The following is a 20,103-nucleotide window of genomic DNA, read 5'->3' on the forward strand; positions in this document are numbered from 1 at the left end:
GGGAACGGGGGCCGCGGCGCATTGTGGGAGGTGGAGTTTTATCTGCAGCGGGGCTGGCGGCAGGAGGTGGGGGGGAACTGCAACTCCCAGCAGGCGCTGCGGCGCGCTGCCCCCATCGCCTTTTTCTCCTTCAGTACACCCCGCGGCCGTCACGGAGTCCCCGGGAGGGCCGGGGATCTGCTGCGCTCTCCCCTCGCTGCCGGGCAGGACGCGGCCTGGGACAAGGCCGTTTGGATTTGGGGCGGGACTGAAGGGAGAGCACGCCGCCTGTTTTGGGGGAACGCGGGGAGGGCTTTGTCTCTGCGGTGTAGTTTCTGGCTCCGGTTTCGGAACAGGCGGGACCGTACACTGTAGGCAGGCTAGCTGGCGTGGGGGGGGCGTGGGTGACACCTGCGTGGGTGTGGGGTAAGCGTGGGGTTCGGGAATTGGCTCCATCCTCGCCTGCTGGAGCGGGGAGGCAGTCGTCTTGAGCACAAAGCAGTCTCGGCAGAGCCATGTTCTCGATTCCTGTGAAGTCTTCCAGGGATGCAGCCCTGAGACGCTTCGTTACTGCAGAACTTATAGGAAAGATAATGAAAATTTAAGCGTCGATCACACGTTAATGAATGATGGTCTGACTTTTGGGCCAAGTCCTGAAAGCAGTTATGGGAGGAATGATGCTGCATGAGGCCTGAATTTTCTTGAATCCTCCTGTGTTTATCAAAATAAGAAATTGGACAGGGGCAGTCTGGTAAGGGGTCTAACTCATAAGTTTATATATTTTTTCCAGTAGTTCTGGTTTATTTTACCTTTATATTTATGGATCAGTTTATGTTGGTGGTTAAGGCTGCCATTAAGGCACAAATAACTGCCTCATGTTGGAAATGGAAGGATAATTATTCTAGAAAATGCCTTCTGTTCAGTCTCTCTCATGTGTCCTGTCCAAAAAAAAGTGCAGACATGCTACAAGCTACATGTTTTCTCTGTGTAAGGCCGTGCACTAAGCTGAGTTAGGCAGGTGAACAGTCTTCCTTTCAGTGCTTCCTTCATTCTTTTGTATCCGGATGAGATTTCATTTGTGTAATTGCAGCACTTAATTTAAATTTATTTTTGTCTGAGTAGTTTCTGTACTAAGTTTAAGTGAATTATTAATCTTGTGGGTTTTTTAATTTTTTAATTTTTTTCCCTTGACTTTTGAGGTATTGAAAACAAAGACTTTGGGTTTTTTTTTCACAGCATTATTTCCTAGTTTTGTTTGTGTCTTCAAGCAGAGGAGGAAAACTTGCTTAGTTTGTCTGTCCTGCACTTGCCAAAAAGCATTGCACTAGGAAGTACAGAACATCCCATCCCATGAAAATGTACAATTCTTATATCCAGTTTAAATGTTAAAGTATTTAACAGTGTGGTTATTTCTTCTGTGATAAGTAAGATAGGGACCTCTAGCAGAACTCTTGTTTTAAATGTACCAGCATTTTTCTTATACTGTCCAATTAAGTTGTTTTATTTAAAGTCACATTTATTTAAAGGTCTGAAGTTAAACAGAATTTCTGCTTTGGGCTCATAAGTAGACAGAAGTAACTGCCAGTTTGCACAGTGCTTTATATATATATAGTTGCTTGTATGCGTAGAGAGAGAGATGTGTCTATCTATTAAAAATGTATATTTATGTTGTTAGAGGTAGGAGGCTTTAGCATGGCCTCAAGAGCCAGCTGGTGTGACACAGGTTTCTGTGTCACCTGCTGCAGATATGTGGCTGCACCGACTGTGCTGCAGCTGCTCATTACTGCCCATTGGTTGTAGATCACTGCTTCCCTTGCTCTGCTGCTGAAATGCTTTGTAGGAGCACTCTAATCCACTCAGTCAGATGTATTTGGGTTAGCTCTTGCCACTTACTTAAATTGTCTAAACTGACAGGGTTGAATTGTTTTTTTTTCTGAAGGGGATTAGGGAGTGACCTGTGCTGCTGGCAGAGCTCTGGATTCTGTAACTTTTGGCAGAGAGCAAGCAGCAAACAGCTGGGACAGTAAAGCTTTTGACTGGCATAGCTGTTCCCAGGCTGTTGCAGACCCATCGTGATGTACACCAGATCTGCGTGGTGTGGATACCCTAGCAGTGCGCACTTGACAGGGTTGCATTTCTGCTGAATTAGCTATAGCACAAGATACAAAGTTTTTATTAGCTTTATGCCCTTTGTAGGATGACAGATGACACCTAATCTGGCATGAAGCTAAGAGCAGCACTGGCAAACAACTCGAGCATTAACAGCAGATGATGCAAAATTAGCTCACTGACGCTTTTTTGAATTAATTTGATGGTAGAGTAAGAGTTGGACTGGATGAGCATTTTGCATCAATTGGGTGTAAAATCGGTTTGTAGCTCAGTTTCCTATGTTCTGAAATTGTAGACTGGAAGAATGTCTGTTCACAGTCTGAGTAACGTGAAATCACTGAAATGCTGTTTGATTTGGTAATACATGCTTTAGAAATAGATTTAAATTAGGTCTAATTATCCACTGCTTTTACTCATTCTTTTCCAGCTGCAGCTGGTCACTCCAGCTTTATTATATTCCAGCAAGAATCTCCATTAGAAATGCTTATCAAATACATTTAGTAGGTACACAAGTGGTATTTGCAGCAACAGAAACAGACATTTTGCTCCAGAAATACACTTAGTGTTAGATTTTTTTCTATAAATAAACCAGCCAAAACCACTCCTGTCCAAAACCAAACCAAACTCTAACCCCCTTCATGAGCCTGTGTGCAGGGTTTTTAAAGCTGTCTGTTAGTATAGCATATGTTAGCACAGCTCTTACTTGTTTAAAGACAATTTAAGGTAAATGGAAATGCATTCAAACTGAAGTTAACAGTTACACAACTTCTGCACTGCTTAAATTGCTCTGAATTTCCCAGTGAACTTTAAACTGCAGCAGCTCTTTTTGTCAACAAGCTTCCAGATTGGGGTATTTTCTTAATGTCTAGGTAGAATAAGGATTTGTTCTCTTGGGGAAGAAAAAAATTATTGCTTTTCCCTATCTATGTAGCATACAGTAGTTTTAAAATATTTTGTTTCAAATAAAGTGAGTGATGACAATGTGGTAATACCAAATGTTAGTGTGGAATGTGAATGTGTACCTTAAAATGCTAAGTGTTTTTTTTAGTGTGTTGTCATTTCAACCATGTTTTCTTGCTTGGGTTTTTTTGTAGATCAGTGTTGGGTTTTTTTAATATCTTAAATCACTCTTGTGCTTCAGAACATTTTAGACTGTTGTGTTTGGAAAATGTAGGCAGATTTGCAGCTGTGGGTTTGGGTTGTGCTGGTGGCAGCAGTAGCTGTGAGCTCGGTGTGGCTCTGCATGCATCCATGCAGGAGATGTGTCCTGCAGCACTGTGTCTCTGATACCGTAGCTCTAATGGGTAGGACCTCTCACTCCTCAAGCTGCGGTGGATCTTCCCGCTTCTCTTTCCATTTACTTGCACGTCCTCACCATCCAGGCTGGAATTCACTTCTATTTTGCTGACTTTCTGAATCATGCCCTGTCTTCAACTCTGCCAAATCAGGTGAGACCCTGCTTTTCAAGCCTGTTCTTCTCAGCCTCCCCTTTCTTGTCCTGGCATTAGAGGCTGGGAGAGGGGGATCTTGTACAGGCAGCCCCTGCAAAAAAGGGGTCAATGCCTGCGCACGTTCAGCTACACCCACACTGGAAATGAATCCTTAATGCAGAGTCAGCTCCCAGCTGCTCTCTACTAAACTTTGGGAATTCGAGTTTTTAGGTGTGTTGTGATGTTTTTTGTGTAAATGCAAATAAAAGTGATGCTCATTTTTCTTTTGTTTTCTGCATTTAGTAATGAATATAGAAATTCTGCTTCCTGAACAGAAGCATTGAAGGCTTTCACCCAATGTAGGTTTCAGATCTGAACTTCTAAGTTCATTAACCAATATAAATTGCCTTAATGTGAGGATAATTCTGCAAGTAGGCTACAGAGCATGAAATGGTGTAGTTCATAGAAGATGAAATGAGTCTCTTTTTGATAAGTTTTAAATAAACTAATTAAGAAGATGGTACTTTGAACTATTATTTCCACTACTACTACAAGTTTTCTCCATTTCTGTTATTTGAAACCAAGGAAACCAATTACATAAAAGCAAAAGCGTAAACATTTCTTTTTCATTTTCAGGAATGTGACTGCCTAGTATGTGTTTTCTATCTAATTTTTTTTTAGAAGATTGCAGAAATTTACCCACAGTATTTGTACTGAGTCAGATACATCTTTGTAGTAATAAATATTACTACTATGACTACTTCCATACTTAATTTTTAGTACAGATCTGTATCCATAGCTTTTATGTGGCATCTCTGTCTAGGATAAATATTTTTAGACCTACTGTTACTGTGAGATTTTCTGTTTGCTCCAAAAGATAGTCTAGGAGCTTATAAAGGAAACTTGGAGTCAGCTGCTGATCTGGTTTAGTACTGTTGCTAACTTGTTACTAAGTTTTTAGTTAATGGTGGTGTACCCATTAGCCCTGTTTTGTCCAGGCTTTGAAGTGGTAATTCTGACGGCAGGTACCAAGTTAAACTTCTAGTTCAGGCAGGTACATATCTGTATGCGAGTAGACATATAGGCAGAAATACTTTTTTTTTTTTTCTTAGGTATTTATTGGTGGTTTCATTTTAATAGCTTGGCAACACATTGTTCCCTCCAATAAAAAGTTGACCTGTAAAGTTTTTTTGTTTCAGATGGGAAAGTATTCAAGTTACATTCACCTGTATCATTTGCTTATTTTTAAGATATATTGAGTTTTTTGTTTGTTCCTTGTATTTCCTGTGTTTGTTGTAATAGGGAATGTGGAATGATTTTTGTCTAGTTTGTTATGGAAGTAAGCCCAGCTAGCTGCTGTTTCTCTTGCCTCTCCATAACTATCAGATCCATAGTGTAAGCCTTAATCTACAATATTTTAAAAGTTATTTTTTAACTGTTTGCTTTTTACATATAGATTATATAGGATCATGACTAACTGACTAACTCAGACTTAACACTTAAGTGTTAATGATAAACTACAGAGAAAGTTTAAATTCCATGGTATTAGGTTGACTCTGGCATTTCCTTTCTAGATTCTAGATTTGCAATTATTTTACTCAGTTGTTTTTTTTCTTTAGCTGTTACATTCTGAATTATTGCAAAGTAATTAATACCATTTGGAATTTTTGTTGCTCCCATCCTTGCTAAAGATAAGCTAACATCTGCATGAAAAATAATTTAATCAACAAAAGATGTACACTTGTTTGACATACACCTCCTAAAGCCTTAGCAAACATTTCAGCATGTCTCTTTTTAGTATTCATGAAGCATGCAGGTTTCCTTCTTCTGATCCTAGATCAAGAAGCTGTGTGGTACTTTGCTAGAAAACACTTTCTCTGTAGGAAAAAAAGCTAAATATTGGTGTCTGTATTTTTTTGGATGAGGTTCCTGGGGTGGTGGGCTGACCCTGGGGGATAGCTTGGCATGGCTTGGAAGCTGCTTGAGCACGTGTGCAAGTTGGTGAGGTGGAGGGGAGAGTGGATGTTCCTGACGTGGCCAACTGCAGCCAGCTGTTGGATCGCGTGCTTGTGGTGTTGCCTGCACCATTGTCCCTTTGCTCATCTTCAAGACGGTGTTATTTGAGCATGGGAGGTTGTATTTTTTGCTTTGGTTTCTTCAGAACCTTTTTTTTTTCCCCAAAACATGCCTTTTCGGTGGCATAGGATATATTGTGTATCTTCCTTGTAATATACATATAGCAAACACTGTGACCAGTTCAGAAGGTGACCTGAGCTGTAATTTCACGTCCTTAATTGGCTGCTGCCCATATTTGCTTTTATACCAGTTACTGTAGAAGAAGCCCGTTTTATGTGTTTTCCCTATTTTTGCAAGCTTCCCCTGTGGAAGAGAGAAAACTGGACTCTGGTCCTCTGTATTCATGTGGATAAACCAGTCTTTGTGGAGCTAAGGTGTGATGCTTGTTGTATAAGAGCTGTAAAATATTTGTGTAACCCCTCTAAGTCCATCATAGTTATGTAACCTGTTTTTGAGGTAACGGCTTAGAATTGTAAGCGTATTTCCAGTGGATGTGTGAAACACACTGGTATGAATGATACGTTTTGAAGTGCCTTGGAATGTTTTATTTCAAAGGTGGTACCTAATACATAATCCTATTTTAAAAAAAAAAAATACATTGTTTTCTAGAGCACCATCTAAAATTAATACTAGTTTAGAATAAAATATTTCCTCAGTGTTCTCAGCTTGTTACTTCCTGGTGTAACTGATTTCTCTAAAGACTCATGTTCTTCATAGATTTTGGGCTGAACAGCAAGGGAAACTTTAAATTTAATATTCTAGAAAGCTCTGACAGTTAACAAAATATATCTTACCTTTTAATCTTGCCCTTCTCAGAATGGCTCTTATGTTCCCCCTCTTCCCCCTTTGGTTGTTAAATTCCTTTGTCTTGAATTGAAGGTTGGCTGAGAAACTCGTGGTTGTTTGGAGTTTTTTTGTTTTTTTTTTTCAGAATGATTGTGCTCAGTATGTGACTAGCAGAAATGGAATTTACTGAGGATTTAGTGCAGGAACAAATCTAGCTCTCTGTTGGAGGTGCAAGATCTTCCTGTCGTGTCTTTGTAATAAGATATGGATAGTCTTTGCCTTAATATAGATAAGTATAGCTAAAGTTGGAAACCACATCTTTGGCAGTTCTGACCTACAGGAATTGTGTTGCTGTGGTGGTGGATTGCAGACAACACATTAAGAAATACATAGCAATTAGTGAAGTTACTCTCCTACTAACATAATAAATGAAATAGACAATTCTTAAAGGTGTCTTTTGAGTTGTTTTTTTATTCATTGTGACAAGAGAATTCAATAGCGATGCGTGTAACAAGTACGCTTGCAGCAGGTGGTTTCTTCAGATCCACTTTTTAACTTCATAGCAGTGTGGTTCACTGACCTGGGGTTCTGATGTTTAATGATGACTTTGTTTATCTGTAGATTCTGGGTCATCTTAAGTGTATTTTGAGAGCATTCATTTGAAATGCGAGGGATGGAAAGATGGGAATTACATTTTTGACCTTACTTATATCTCGTATCAGCTCCTGGGCAAAGCCACATCAAATGTCTCCTAGTAGAAATGCCTTCATGCATTAACTGGGTGGTAACACTACACACATACAGCTTTTTGTGTATGGAATTGTGCTTGAAATACTTCACTTGTCATACAGTACATGTCTTTAATTAGTGGTTTTGCACAGGAGTTCTAGAGGGGTAGCTAGTTGACTTTTAGTTTAAATGGAGATATTGTATAGTGGTTGGCTGTCTTTGATCACTGTCATCTGCTCTGTCTCCAGCTTCTGAGTTTCTTGTTGATTTGTATGCTGTCTGGTTGGTTCACCATTGGTCTTTTTTTATGAATTACTTATTGTCCAGTTTTATCCTCATCACTTTTCTAGCATAGAGAAGGAATTTAAAATAGTAGAGAAAAATCAAGTTTTTGCAACTGAAGCAAACTTGTGTGTTTTATTATTGGAACATAGAACAAAGTTAATATTTATGCTATAGCTTCTTTCATGTAGAGTCTAGAGTATTTAATTTTTGCTTTTATTGGCTTTGGTCTTAACACCTGCTGTATCATGACCTTTGCTTCATTATACTAAAGTCATGTTTCATGTTATGTAAGTGTATACCAGTCACTTAGTTTTGCAAGCAAGTTAGTATAAAGGCAACTATGTTTGTGTTTGTATAAGAAAAAGATAATTTAACTATCATTCCATTTTTAGGAATGACTTTAGAAAGTGGCATGGTACTTAAATCGGTTATGGAACAGGAGGACTGGGTAGCATGGAAACTGTAATGATACTCAGCTTAAAGGAAAAAAGTTCCAAATATTTTTTTATTAATACAATTTTGTGTTTATCTATAGTTCTGTTTTGCTGTGGGTCATCCATGCCTTAGGAAAAATGCATATGTAGGACATCTTTTGCAAATTTTAGGTATTGATTGCACTCGGCGTTGAAAATCTTGTTGCTGCAAAAGTGTTGGGATGGCTTTTATTTTACAGTAATGTGTTGGTTTTATTAAATGATGGGAACATACTAAGATTTGGGTTGCTCCAGCTGGAAATCAGAGATTTAAAACCTTTTTTCTTTTTTCCTCCCCCTTCTAGATTTTCAACTGAATTCTCACCTATCAACACTGGCAAATATTCACAAGATTTACCACACCCTCAATAGGCTGGTAATGACTTGCTGTTTTCTCCCAGCAGAATAGCTAGGGCTTTGGTCTGGAATGTTTTGTGACTGAAATCATGAAGTGATTACAGTTGTAAAAACTAGGACTGCCCTCTTGTGTGAGAGGCTGTTGGGTTTGAGTCTGTTAAGAGAGAATAAGTGTTAGTACCAACTGAAAAGTTGTGCTCTGGGGGTCAGCATGGCATTTAAGCACCATTCACTGCAACATTGGATTTAGATGTTGTCTCCATAAAAGCAGCTTTTCTAGATATAGCAAATGATGGTAATCGGTATAATTAGCCAGTTTCTTGCAGTTCTTGTGGAAAACATTGTATGTGCAATCTTGCAACCATGCAAAGAGTGGAACAAGATTTTTTTGAAGACTGTTTCTGCTTGTTTGCTGTGTGTTTACATTTGTTTTATTGTAGCTGTAGCCAGAAGTCCCAATATGGCTTCTGTTAGTACACTGCAAATTTGTTGGAAAAGACAGTACCTATAAAAAAGGGGTAACTCATTTCCAAGATTTCACGTGGATTTTAATCGGTTTTCTTTGGAACACATTTGTGTGTTTATCCTTAAGCAAGACCATTTCTGTGGTAAATGGTAAATTCAGTCTTTCTAATGTTGCATTCAATAATGGAATTTTTATGTTTTTGATTAAAGAATTAAAATATTTTCCAAATTATTTAAAGATTATCCTTGAACTTACTACATAAATTTGGAATGGTAGTTTTTTAGGTAAATATGAACTGAAAACATAAATGCTCTGCAGTCTTAATTAGATGCTCCTTAAGTAATTAATATTACTATCAAATAAAGGTTAAAAAGATTACTGAACAATGAAGAACACCATCTTGTTTAACTGTATCATTCGTACTCTCTTGCAGAATCTGACAGAGGACGTTGGTCAAGACGATCACCAGACAGGTATTTAATAGGGATGTAGTAGAAACAGAAACAATTTAAACATGGTTCATCAAATAAGTCTCTATAACATCACTGAAAATTATATTTTAGGAAGCTAAAGGAGTTTTAGAAAGCAAGTGGCAGGTGGTTGGTTTTTTTTTTTTAAGATTTCTTCAAAATAGATGTTCATGCTTTTAATTTATCCAGTTGTGAAGGGCTCGCACAGGTTTCAGCAGTATCTATCATTTTACTGTTTCTTAGTGTAAGTTCTTTAAAAGACTTCATTAAATGTTTCTCTCACTCCTTGGACTCAACCACTGAGACTAGCAGAATATCCGTGCTCTTGCAGTGTGTTGACTCTTGAAAGAGCATTTGTGAGAACAGAGCAGAAGCAAGACCTCTTGTGGCTATCGTGGTGCCTGTGACCGAGTTTAAATGCTGTGTTCCAAACAACCTAGCTTTTTTCCTTTAGTGGTTTTGATGCAGGTTGTTCCTGTTTATTGTGCAGATTTTCAGTCAGTGTCTAAGGGCTATTTATTAGTTCCAAATCTGTTTTCTGTTCAATAAATTGTCATCATTTTTCGAGGCCTTTACCTCGGACACCTGGTGCTACCTCACTGCCATTCTTGACTCATCATTGTGCTGTGTGACTTTATCTTGCAACATTTGTTGCCTCTTCTTGCGCTTGTTACTTGTGAGCTGGTGTCTTCCTTGATTTCTTTCTCTTCCTTCCTTTCTGTGTTTCAGGCATGATACCTAAGGAGGAAGGAAAGTAACTTACTGGCTTCAAGCCCTGATCACTCAGCAGAACTGTTCTTTAAAACTGACCATATTTGTCCTACCATCTGTCTGAACGTGTTTCTCTATCCTGAGGTGCTGGCTATGTTTGCTGACGTTGCCTTGAGTGCTTAAGAAAATGGAGAGGCTGTCAGCTCCTCCTGGAGATTTCTGGGACACACTTGTAAATCCAGCACACACTTAGCCTAGAACAACGAGAAGAGTTGCATAGGACTGCCTTGTTTGGGTTGGATAAAGCTCACTTAGGCCTTATGCACCCTCCTCCATACTGTGACAGGTGACTTTGTTTCATAGTTGAACTATCTCACCCTAGCCACAAAAAGCTTCTATCAAATATTTTCCTTCAGTGTGACTAGTGATTTGATACTTGGAATTAGCTGATCATGTAAATTAAAATCCTCTGCAAAAGAGGCTGAGGCAGGTAGCTCAAAGCAGTCAGAAGTTTTATTGCCCATATGTTAGAACTGATGTCCTCTCCAATCTCCTGATGGAGATCTGCAGTTTTCCCCTTTGTGATCCAGGTGCTCAAACTAAACACAGATACATACTGATTTAACGTATTAAATACGTTCCATAATCTTCATTTGCTTGTGATCACAAAAGCTGTAGTGAAGCATTGAGGTAGTCCTCTTCTGTCACTAATTAGTAAATGTAGACGTGTATAAGGTAATGGGAATTTGCTTATCTCTTGCCTAGCACTTCTGTCCTAAAGGTCAGTAGAAGCAATCAGCCTCAGAACTCTCCTTATTGGAAGACGTCTGAGCATGTTGGTGTTGATGAACTGCTTTATACTGGTGCTCATGGCTATCCTATTGCCTGCATTGTGGTGATTGAATTAAACTGTTTCAAAAGCTTAAACATACCCATTGAATGAGTTTCATTAAAAAATTCCAGTAAAGAGTGTTTTTTTACAATAGGTGTGAAAGAACCTTTCAAACTGGGAATAAGTATGAAATGGAAACCAAAAGTAGAGATTCCCATTGGCAGGCTCCTCATTTTCAGATTCCATTCCAGTATTTCTTGTGCTTCTGCCCTGTTTTATGTATCCCTGTGGAAAAAGGTGAAGCCCCAATGTTTCCGTAAGTCCTAGTCGAATACAGTCAAGACATTTACTTGGTTTTCCTTATATGAGGACAAATATACGTGCAAGGAGCTATTTTGGCAATTGTGAATATAGTACAGTGAAGTCTCCCATGTCCATTCCATATGGGACTTGACACTTCTGAAACACCTTACTGGAGAGGCTTATGTAAATTGAAAAATGACTTTTGCAAATTGATTCTGATGTACCAAAATTTTTGTAATTTCTACCTTCCAGTATTACTGACTGCATAGTAAGAAGTGTCAACACTTTTTCATTTTGTTGCAGTAGAATGGCATAGATGCTGTGAACTTGAGATTCTATGTCCAGAACTCATTTGAAAGCCATGTCAGTAGCTCTGTTGCAAAAGATTCTTTTGAATGTTGCCAAACTCCTCTAAAGATGATTTTTTGGTTTTGAGATTTTCAGGGGTTTTTTTTCACCCACACTTAGTCCTCTGGAGGAAGCCTTATCCTTGAATTAGTATTTGTTTTCTGACATAACTATCTGAGTTAATGTTATTACATTGTGGATCCTGCTTTTGGGATGACTTAATAAATGCATATCTTAATTTGCTTGAGATTTCTAAAAGCTATATAGAAAGACTGAATATTGCAGTTTTCTATTAATATTTATAATGAGCTTTTAGTGCATATTACACTTACTTCAAAGCAGTTGTTTCTGAGCTAACAATAAATGTACTGGCAATTACTTCGGGCACATTGTATCTTTTCGATGTATTAATCGGATTTCTTTTCTGGAACCAGAACTTAAATATCTCAGAGGTAGAGGGTGGCAGTTTCAAAATTGCTTTCAGTGATTTGAGAGTCAAGATGGAGCTCTCTTCAAAATTCCAGTCACCTATAATGATTACAGTCTCAAAGTGTGTTAGCATTCAGTGTATGTATATATCTGAAAAACAAGGTAGACTTTAAATGTGTCATGGGCCTTTGCCTTCTCAGCTGTTTGTAGGGGTAAAAAAACCAGCTGTTCAGATCCTGTAAACAATTGATTTTTCTTCTAGAATGTATATGCATTAACTTGGACAGCTCTCTCACTAGAATTTGAAATAGTGATTGTTTTTCTGTCATAAGTACAAATCTACCAGCTTTTAAATAGCTTAAAGTCATGATTTGATTATTACATTGTGACTTACTTACCTATGCAGACTAAAATGTCTTTCAAAGTAAAAGTATACTTCCAATTATCACCTGACTCGTTTAAAATAATGAGGTAACGTCTTCAACAAAAATAAGGCTTCATTGCTGTTCTTGAAGCTTGTGGGGGTAAAAAAAAATTACTTCTGCATCTGCTACTATTTTTTTGTTGCTGTTTTAGAGAAAAAAAAACCCTCTTTGTGTCCAAAGCAATTCTGTAGTATGGAATTCAGGAGTAGAGAAGATGGTTTTTCCTTTTACAAGATTGCAAGTTGTTTGATGTTTTGATGATCTTGGTTTTTCTCATCTTGTGTCTGAAAAATGGCAATTGCTAGCTGTGCTTGTGGTGGTCTTGCATCATTAAGTGAGTAGCTGTATCCTTCCAGTTGCTTCAGCATTCACAGTTTCTAGTTATTTTTCCTTTGAAACATCCTTCTGCTGAAGCATCAGAAGAGCAGGATTATTCACAGGCATTATCTAGATAGAAGGTGAAATTTACATGCCTGTAAATCACTTTTGTAGGGACATAGCTTGTAGAATTCTCATTTATTGACCACTGTTTTTTCTTTTTGGTTTGTTCTGGTTTTGTTGCTACTCTAGGAGTGTCCTTCCCTAGTGGTGATTATCTTGTATACTGTTTTAAATTTCTTAGGGTGAGTTTTAGCTCCTGAATGCTATTTCCCTTTGGTAGCTCTGTCTTCTGCAAATTTGGAAGTACCGAATAGAATGTTTGGCAAACAACATTTATACTCAGCAGGCTTTTGGCTGATGGTGGCCTATTCAGCAGCCATTTGGAGGCTCTACCTTGCAAATGCTAGCTTCAAGTGTCAAAAAAACAGTGAGAACTAGGAGGGTTCTGCCAATCTTGAGTTGAGACCCAGGAGTAAGAAACTTTGAAGATAATCACATCAGAGAAGTGGCACTTGGTAAGTAAAGTTCCTGTCAAACTTTGCATGAAGTCAGAGGGAGCTGCATGTTTGTTTGCACATGATCAGACCTTTGAGAAGTGAAGTCATTTGTGAAATCTGGACCTAGAAATTACATTTAGAATTGGAGAGCTCTGTGAAGGAAAGGCTAATATTGATGCTACTTAGTGAGCTATGCTGTAAAATAAGAAATTGCAAGAATTTAAACAAGAAACCGCAAACTGTTAGTTTTTAGCTTTAGATGGAAATAAAAGATAGAAATATTTTGCTGGTTTAACTTTCAAAGTTTGTTACAAGGAAATTATAGTTGCCCTTCACATTCTATATACTGATTCTAGTAACAACAGGAAATAATTTAAAATTAGCATCTTGTACTTTGTTTTTTAGTAGTTTAGAGATCATTCAGCAGCTAAAAACGTAGTGAAGACTTGCTCCAAACCTCGGTTATTAAGATGTTAAATCTCTGAAAGCACGTACAATGTGTTTGTCCACCTGGAGTCAGTGTATGTGTCTGTGCATGAGTGGGGTGTACATGTACTTTTAATAGCCACTTACCGTTTTCTAAGCTATCTCTTTTTTCCTTTTTCTGTCAGTTTGAGAGCTGCAACTCGATACATTCAAACCAAGAAAGGGTACAAGTTTTTCACATGAGTCATTGGAGAAATTGGGTTATGGTGGATTCCGTTATCAGTTTAAGCCTTTAAAACAAATTCAGAGCTCTTTCTAAAAATGTCCTGTCATTTAATGAGAAAACAACTTCAAGCAGGAATTCTTGGGTTAAATTATTTGGTTTGCATGGGGTTGCAGATCTGACAAAATTATTTTCCTGTTCTATAACTGGTTTAACTTTTATTTTTATTTATTCTATTTTCATCTTTTGCTGTGCTTCTCTTTTCACAGAGTCCTTGCATATTTATTTTCCCAGTCAAATGAACTGGACAGACCCTGGGGGGGTGGTGGTATGCAGTGGTTTTTCTTGAGTTCTACCAGCATCCAGTGCCTGTGACCATCATAAATAGATCTTCTTTTTTTTCTTTTTTTTTAAATAGAAAGGCATTTAAAAACTATCAAATTGCTCTCAAAGGAGTGACATAGCTACAGGTTGTACTCAAGTACATACATATTTTCTAAAATAAGGTGTTCATTAGCACACGCTTTTATTTATGGAGTTTAGTGTGTGTCTGAGTCTGTTGGCTGTCTCTAGCCATCTGTTATGTTCTGCTATCATCTTAAGTGTTTTTAGTTTGTGTAGGTTTTCAATACTTAGTTTCAGAATCTTCAGAAACTTGATCTAAAAAGCTATAAAGCATCATACTTCCAGTAATTTATGGGAATACAATTTTGCAATACCATTAATGTGTAGGTATAATCATATGGAACAAATGACACTCAGCAGCTCAGGTTCCTTAGTTTCTTTAATCTGAGCAGTAAAATGCATTTGGCATACTGTGAGTTTTTGATGGTCTTTGACTTACCTGTTTCAAGTATATCCAATATTGTTGAGAAGAAGATAAATATTATTATTGTTAATTTCCTTTTGTAATGGATTCTGGGCAGTGCTTCTAGAATTATATTCTTCTGACACAGCCATTATGATTTTTTCCTGTGATGATAGTTTGTGGAGTATAATGCTCAAAAGTTGTTTTGTTTTTTTTTTTGTAACTAGCTAAATGATTATTTGAATTGCAATACTCTTAAAACTTCTTTTCTAAAAGATAGTGTAGGTATGGCCATAGTTTCTGGGGAGGATGCTGAGGTGGGGAAACTTCAGGGTGGAAAAAAGAAAAATAAATATATAGGAAAAACTTTTGAATTGGAAAGAGAATTAATATCTCTAGTTCACGAAATATTCCTCTTAATAGAAATGAATATAAAGGTAAGACCAAAGAAGGCAAACAGAGTGCAAAAACTTGATTAGTTGAAACCAAATTAGTCCATCTTGATGTAAAAACTGGTTTGCACATATTGCTTAATACCAGAAGAATCCGTATTTTAGTATGCATAGTAGTTTCACTGCATGTTTAAAATAAAGTACATGTAGCAAAGCCTGTGAGGCTGTAAGGTTCCTTACATGTTTCTCCTATAACAGGAGAGAGATTTTCAAAGATATGAAGAATAGGTAAGCAAAGGATTGCCGTTAGTATTTCTTGGGAATTGGGCCTCTGATTTCAGTCTCCTCCGTTGGTGTCAAGGTAGTTGAAGTTTTATTGCTTGCTTCTGTGATTTAACATAAAAGATTTTGTGGGCATCTTAATAAAGCATAGCTAAACTTGTATGCTATTGAAGCTAAGAGAAGGTAGTTTAGGCGTGCTGGAGTTCTATTTCCTTGCAAGTTTCTTTGGCATTGCTTTTTGTCTGGATTTTTATACCTCACCTTTCTCTTCCTTTCCTGTTAAAATTCTCTGTGTAGCACTTAAAACTTCAATAGCTCTTTGAGCTGCTTTTACACCTTTTTCAGGTGTCCATGTGGTCTGCAGTATTTGAAACCAGGACAAAATTTTGCCTGGAGTGTTAGCCTAGAGACAGCAAAGGCAATTTAACACCTTGCTGTGGTCTAAAGAGCTGGTCCTGTGCTCACTCTTATGCTAATGTACAGAAAGTTGTTTTTCTTTTTTTCAATGGGTTAATTATCTACAGGTTTGGTGAGCTGGATTGGCACCCTGAAGAGCCACCAGAGCTGACAAAATTGAGATGTAGGAGTGTGTAGCTGAGAGAAGGGGGGGAAAGTCCGCCACTGGATTTGCATCAGTGACTTGAACTGGCTGTTTCCTACTGGCGGACCCTCATTCTTTGAGAACTGTCCAGTCCAAATGACACAGTCAGCCACTTACTGTTTTCCCCTGGTGGTTACTGAATGTGTCTCCCTCTGCCCCCCTCACCCAAAGAAAGAAAACAAATGAAAAAACCCAAAACCGAAGAGCAAGCAAACAAAACCTTTCCTACCCCTTGCTCTCTGTATCAGAAAAAATTTGGGGCTTAAAATGAAAAAGATTCTGTTTTCTAGAGGTAGGTGCTCTAGTTTCTGAGTCTTATCTGTATTTCAAAAAGTAATGGAAAAACTCTCAGAAGTTCTGATTTGAATAAATTAGCAAAAGTAAGGATGCCTTTTTGAGGACTTAAATATTTATTCAGTTCTTGCCTTTTGTTAGCCTGAAGTAGCACTAGCACTACTGTACATTTTCTACACTTTGGTATGGTACTTTTGACCTTAACTGAAGTCTGGTCATAGAGCACCACGTAATAGTGAGATGGATTTTGCTATTGAAAGGAGACCATTTCTTTTGTATTTTTAAAATCTACTAACTTCCTCCCTTTCCTTCCCTTTGTAATATGCCTATTAGTGGACACAGTTTAACTGGTCTGCAACAGTTTCATTTTCTGTACTGGTGTTTTTAATTCCCTCTGTAGGAAGTCTCCGGTCTTGCAGTTCATCAGACTGCTTTAGTAAAGTGATGCCTCCAAGGAAAAAGAGGAGACCTGCAGCAGGAGATGATTTATCTGCTAAGAAAAGTAGACATGATGGGTATGTCATCTTACCATGAGCTAAGACTGATGGAGTATCTGAACTTGCATAGCTGATATGATCATGTTTTTAAATACTAATGGAAATGGTATTCAAATTTGCTTGGTTTCTCAATGTGGAACCATAGCCTGTGATTGAACTGTGGGATATTGATAAGCACATCTAGGTTCAGTATGCATCTCACCTTTTTGGAGTTTTACAGGAAGCTTGTAGGGAACTTCTCCTTGCTCTAGTTTGCCAGCTGTCAAAACATACTTACTTGTTAAAAAACAGCTTCTAAGAGATACAGTCATATCTTCTGTATACATGCATAAGATCTGGATTGGACATGCTTAATCTACAGCCTGTCAGAAAAGTGAATGTACGTGTAGCCCACTCGGCTCTTAACGTCCTGCTGGTCTCTTCCTGTCATGTTGTGACTTGATGCTGGTCATGTAAGGGGAAGATGAAGATTGCTCAGGCAAGGTGATATCCAGTGGTGGAGTGGTGATTGAGGTGCTGCTGCTCAGCTCCTGTCTGGGCAACAGAAGTACATGTGGGTGATAACTGTGTGCACGAGCAGCATATTCTTTTGGCATAGGTGTTTCATAGCTGAGACTTCTGCGAGTGTTGGATTTGCAGCGTGTGTATGTTTAGTGAGCCTCAGTCATTGAGAAACCATCAAACGTGCTCCTTGTGTACAAGATAGTTGCTATTTATGTGCACTGAATTTGGAACCTGTGGGGTATAGGACTGTACATTCCTGCATGATAGACACAGGACCGTCCTGATGTTGAGAAGTGACATAGGCAGCCGAAAAGTTTGGTTACAACTGCATCAGTCAGTGTTGAGCTCTGTTACATTCATGTGTTATTGGTGACTCCGAAAGCACGCGCTTCCATAACGAGTACCTTCAGGAAGGTACAAAGATGCATTTCTCTCCCAGCTCTCAGCCTAAAATCAGACTGGGTGCTTTCCTTTTTATTCTCTAGCATGAGTAAGAAAAATGCCGGTGGCCAAATTAAGCCTCTGGTTATGCCTCTATAACTCCATTGTGTTTAAGAGGGTTGCACAACTGTAGCTGCTCTGGAATTTATTAAATGATCTGTTGATGCAGAAGAAGAAAGATTTCAACTCTCCCTTTCATTGCTTTGCATATGTAACACTAGCAAGACCAAAAAAGCAGTAAATATTCATAATGCTTTTTGTTGCTTTTCAGAAATAATAAAATTATAAAAATTGAATAGCTGATAGAAGACATTACAACTTGTTCAAAGATACACATAGAAGCAAAATGAGGATGGAATGTTTCTAGAATCTAATTAGAGAGGTTCACAAAATTTAGCTCTACCTCTCTTTGCCGAGACACTGATGATAAAACTAAACCCAAAACTCTAGGAAGTAAGTTTGTCTGTAAGAGATACTGATTTGTGTTATTCAGATAAGAAAGCTATGAGAAACTGATGTTTTACTCTTATCAATAGTGTATATATATAATAATTTTTAAGAGCTTTTTGAAGACATAATTTGAAGGTTTTTTTTTTAAATGTCTGCCTTTCACTTTATAACTAATGGATCTAAGTCTTCTCTGCTGCCATGTAAGGCTTAATTAAAAGGAAAACCTCAGTCTGCTTTTAGAAGTGGAAGTAAAACCAGGTCTGCCAGTTGTGGGCCACAGGGGAATGTCCTTCCCTGATGTGGTTCTGATTTTTATTTGTCTTCCTTTTTAACTTCTGAAGATTTTTGGTCTTTCTCAGATTTCCAGTGTATTAACTTGTTTTTATCTGCAAGAAATCAGTTTTTATTTCAGCATGACTGGCAATATGAAATAATTTGCTGAACATTCAGCTCGGTGTTGGAACTCTATTTTCTTTCAAGGAAGGATTTCTTTAGGTCTTTTAACCTGTAACCCTGTAACCAAGTTAGACAAAGAGCAGGTTGTCTGATATTTCTGTGCGTGTTTGTCAGGCAGGGCTCATGTTTGGTCTTTGGAGGTCAGACATCAGTTTGTCAAGCAGAAGAGAATCTGAAATCAGGAACCTCTACAGCAGTGAGCTGTAGAGAACCTAGTTATTTGTAAAACCATTTCCTCTTCAATTGTAGACAGAGAATCCCATGTACAACAAAAACACTATGGATAGTGTAGTGTCAGTTTATTGAAAAAAGGGGCTTCTAGGGCCAGTTCTTTACCATTGCTTCTGTTTTAAGAGGCAGACTTCCTACAAGCTGTATATGGGTAACTCAGGATAAGCCCTCAAGGAACATTAGCCTGTGAATTCTCTATTAAGCAAAAGAAGAAGTCAGTGTCTGTTCTTGAATATCTACTTTCAATGAAAAGATACAATGTGTGCTCTCTAGAGGAGAATGTATTTTGTAACAGAGGTAATTTGTCACTAGAAATGCTTATGGAATTATATAAATTTTGTATGTTTCTCAGTTATAGTGACAAACTCGCAGGGGCAGCATTAACAAATTCAGCAATTGCTAGTCTCCTGTTCACTTTCAGTGTGAAATGTTAGGTAGTATTCTGAAGATTATCAAAGGAGTTTTATCATTAATGGTGTTATCACAGCTGAGACCAAATGTTAATGATTCCTCCTGGTTTGTCCTTACAAAGGAAGTTTATTTTTTACTTAGGTGATATTTTCAGTCCTCATGGTTTGTGATGTCTTCCTATAATCTCTTCAACTATGATAGTAATGTTTTTGAGATATATTTTCTTTTCAGAAAGCTTATTACAGCAGGGCTCTGTGCTGAAAGAGAAGATGATTTCTAAAGGCTCTTAAACTTATAAACATAAACACATCTCATAGCAGGGAGCTTGTAATAGCCTTCACCCTCAGTTCTTAGCTGTTAGGGATAGAGGCTCATTTTGGAAGGATTAGTTGAATAATGACACTGGCTATTGAGGAGAAATGTTTATAGGTACAGATCTAGTTATTTGGAAATGCTGATCTCATGCATAGACAGACTGATTATGGAAAACAAAGACTCCAAGCGTGGTCTTTAGCATCTAACTCTTACGCAGTAAGAATTCTGTTTGTTAATGTTCATAACGTCACCTTGAACCATGAATGCAGTGTTTCAGTGGGAGGAAATTTTTATACCAGGTGATACATAAACTTGGTGTATTCATTTCTGGATCAGAGTAAGATTTATTCTGTCTTAAACAATAGCTATTGGAAGTAAACAGTTTAGCACACATTCACCAGAAGATAATGACTTAAAGACCTCACTGGTATTTTCCTCTCAGTATCACAGTCTTGACTTTATTGTACTTGCAACTCTCACAGAATAGTGTAATCTCAAATGGGAGTTAAAAATATTTTTTTCTATACATTGCTCTCCCTCCGTTACATTAAGGGCCTTAAGAAAGATAAAGCAAGTTTCATGTAAAGATACTTGCTAGCTAAGAGTATAGTCCTCACTGTGTGATTACTACTGCTGTGTATCTGTTACACAGTCTCTAGCCAAATATTGGCTTTTTCTGTAAGGAA

General features: G+C 37.9%; 1 protein-coding gene across 1 annotated transcript in view; it reads left to right on the forward strand.

The window, feature by feature from the left end:
* Positions 1-6,881: 6,881 nt before the first annotated feature.
* The window catches only part of DCUN1D4 (DCN1, defective in cullin neddylation 1, domain containing 4), a 23,337-nt gene continuing 10,115 nt past the window's right edge, over positions 6,882-20,103 (forward strand). The window contains exons 1-4 of the mRNA XM_010193648.1: positions 6,882-6,894; positions 8,173-8,243; positions 9,124-9,163; positions 16,513-16,627. Of these exons, the coding sequence (XP_010191950.1) occupies positions 6,882-6,894; positions 8,173-8,243; positions 9,124-9,163; positions 16,513-16,627 (239 nt within the window). The remainder of the gene's footprint in view (positions 6,895-8,172; positions 8,244-9,123; positions 9,164-16,512; positions 16,628-20,103) is intronic.

The sequence above is a fragment of the Mesitornis unicolor genome, unplaced genomic scaffold (genome assembly GCF_000695765.1).
Source record: "Mesitornis unicolor isolate BGI_N332 unplaced genomic scaffold, ASM69576v1 scaffold40791, whole genome shotgun sequence".
NCBI classification, from domain to species: domain Eukaryota; kingdom Metazoa; phylum Chordata; class Aves; order Mesitornithiformes; family Mesitornithidae; genus Mesitornis; species Mesitornis unicolor.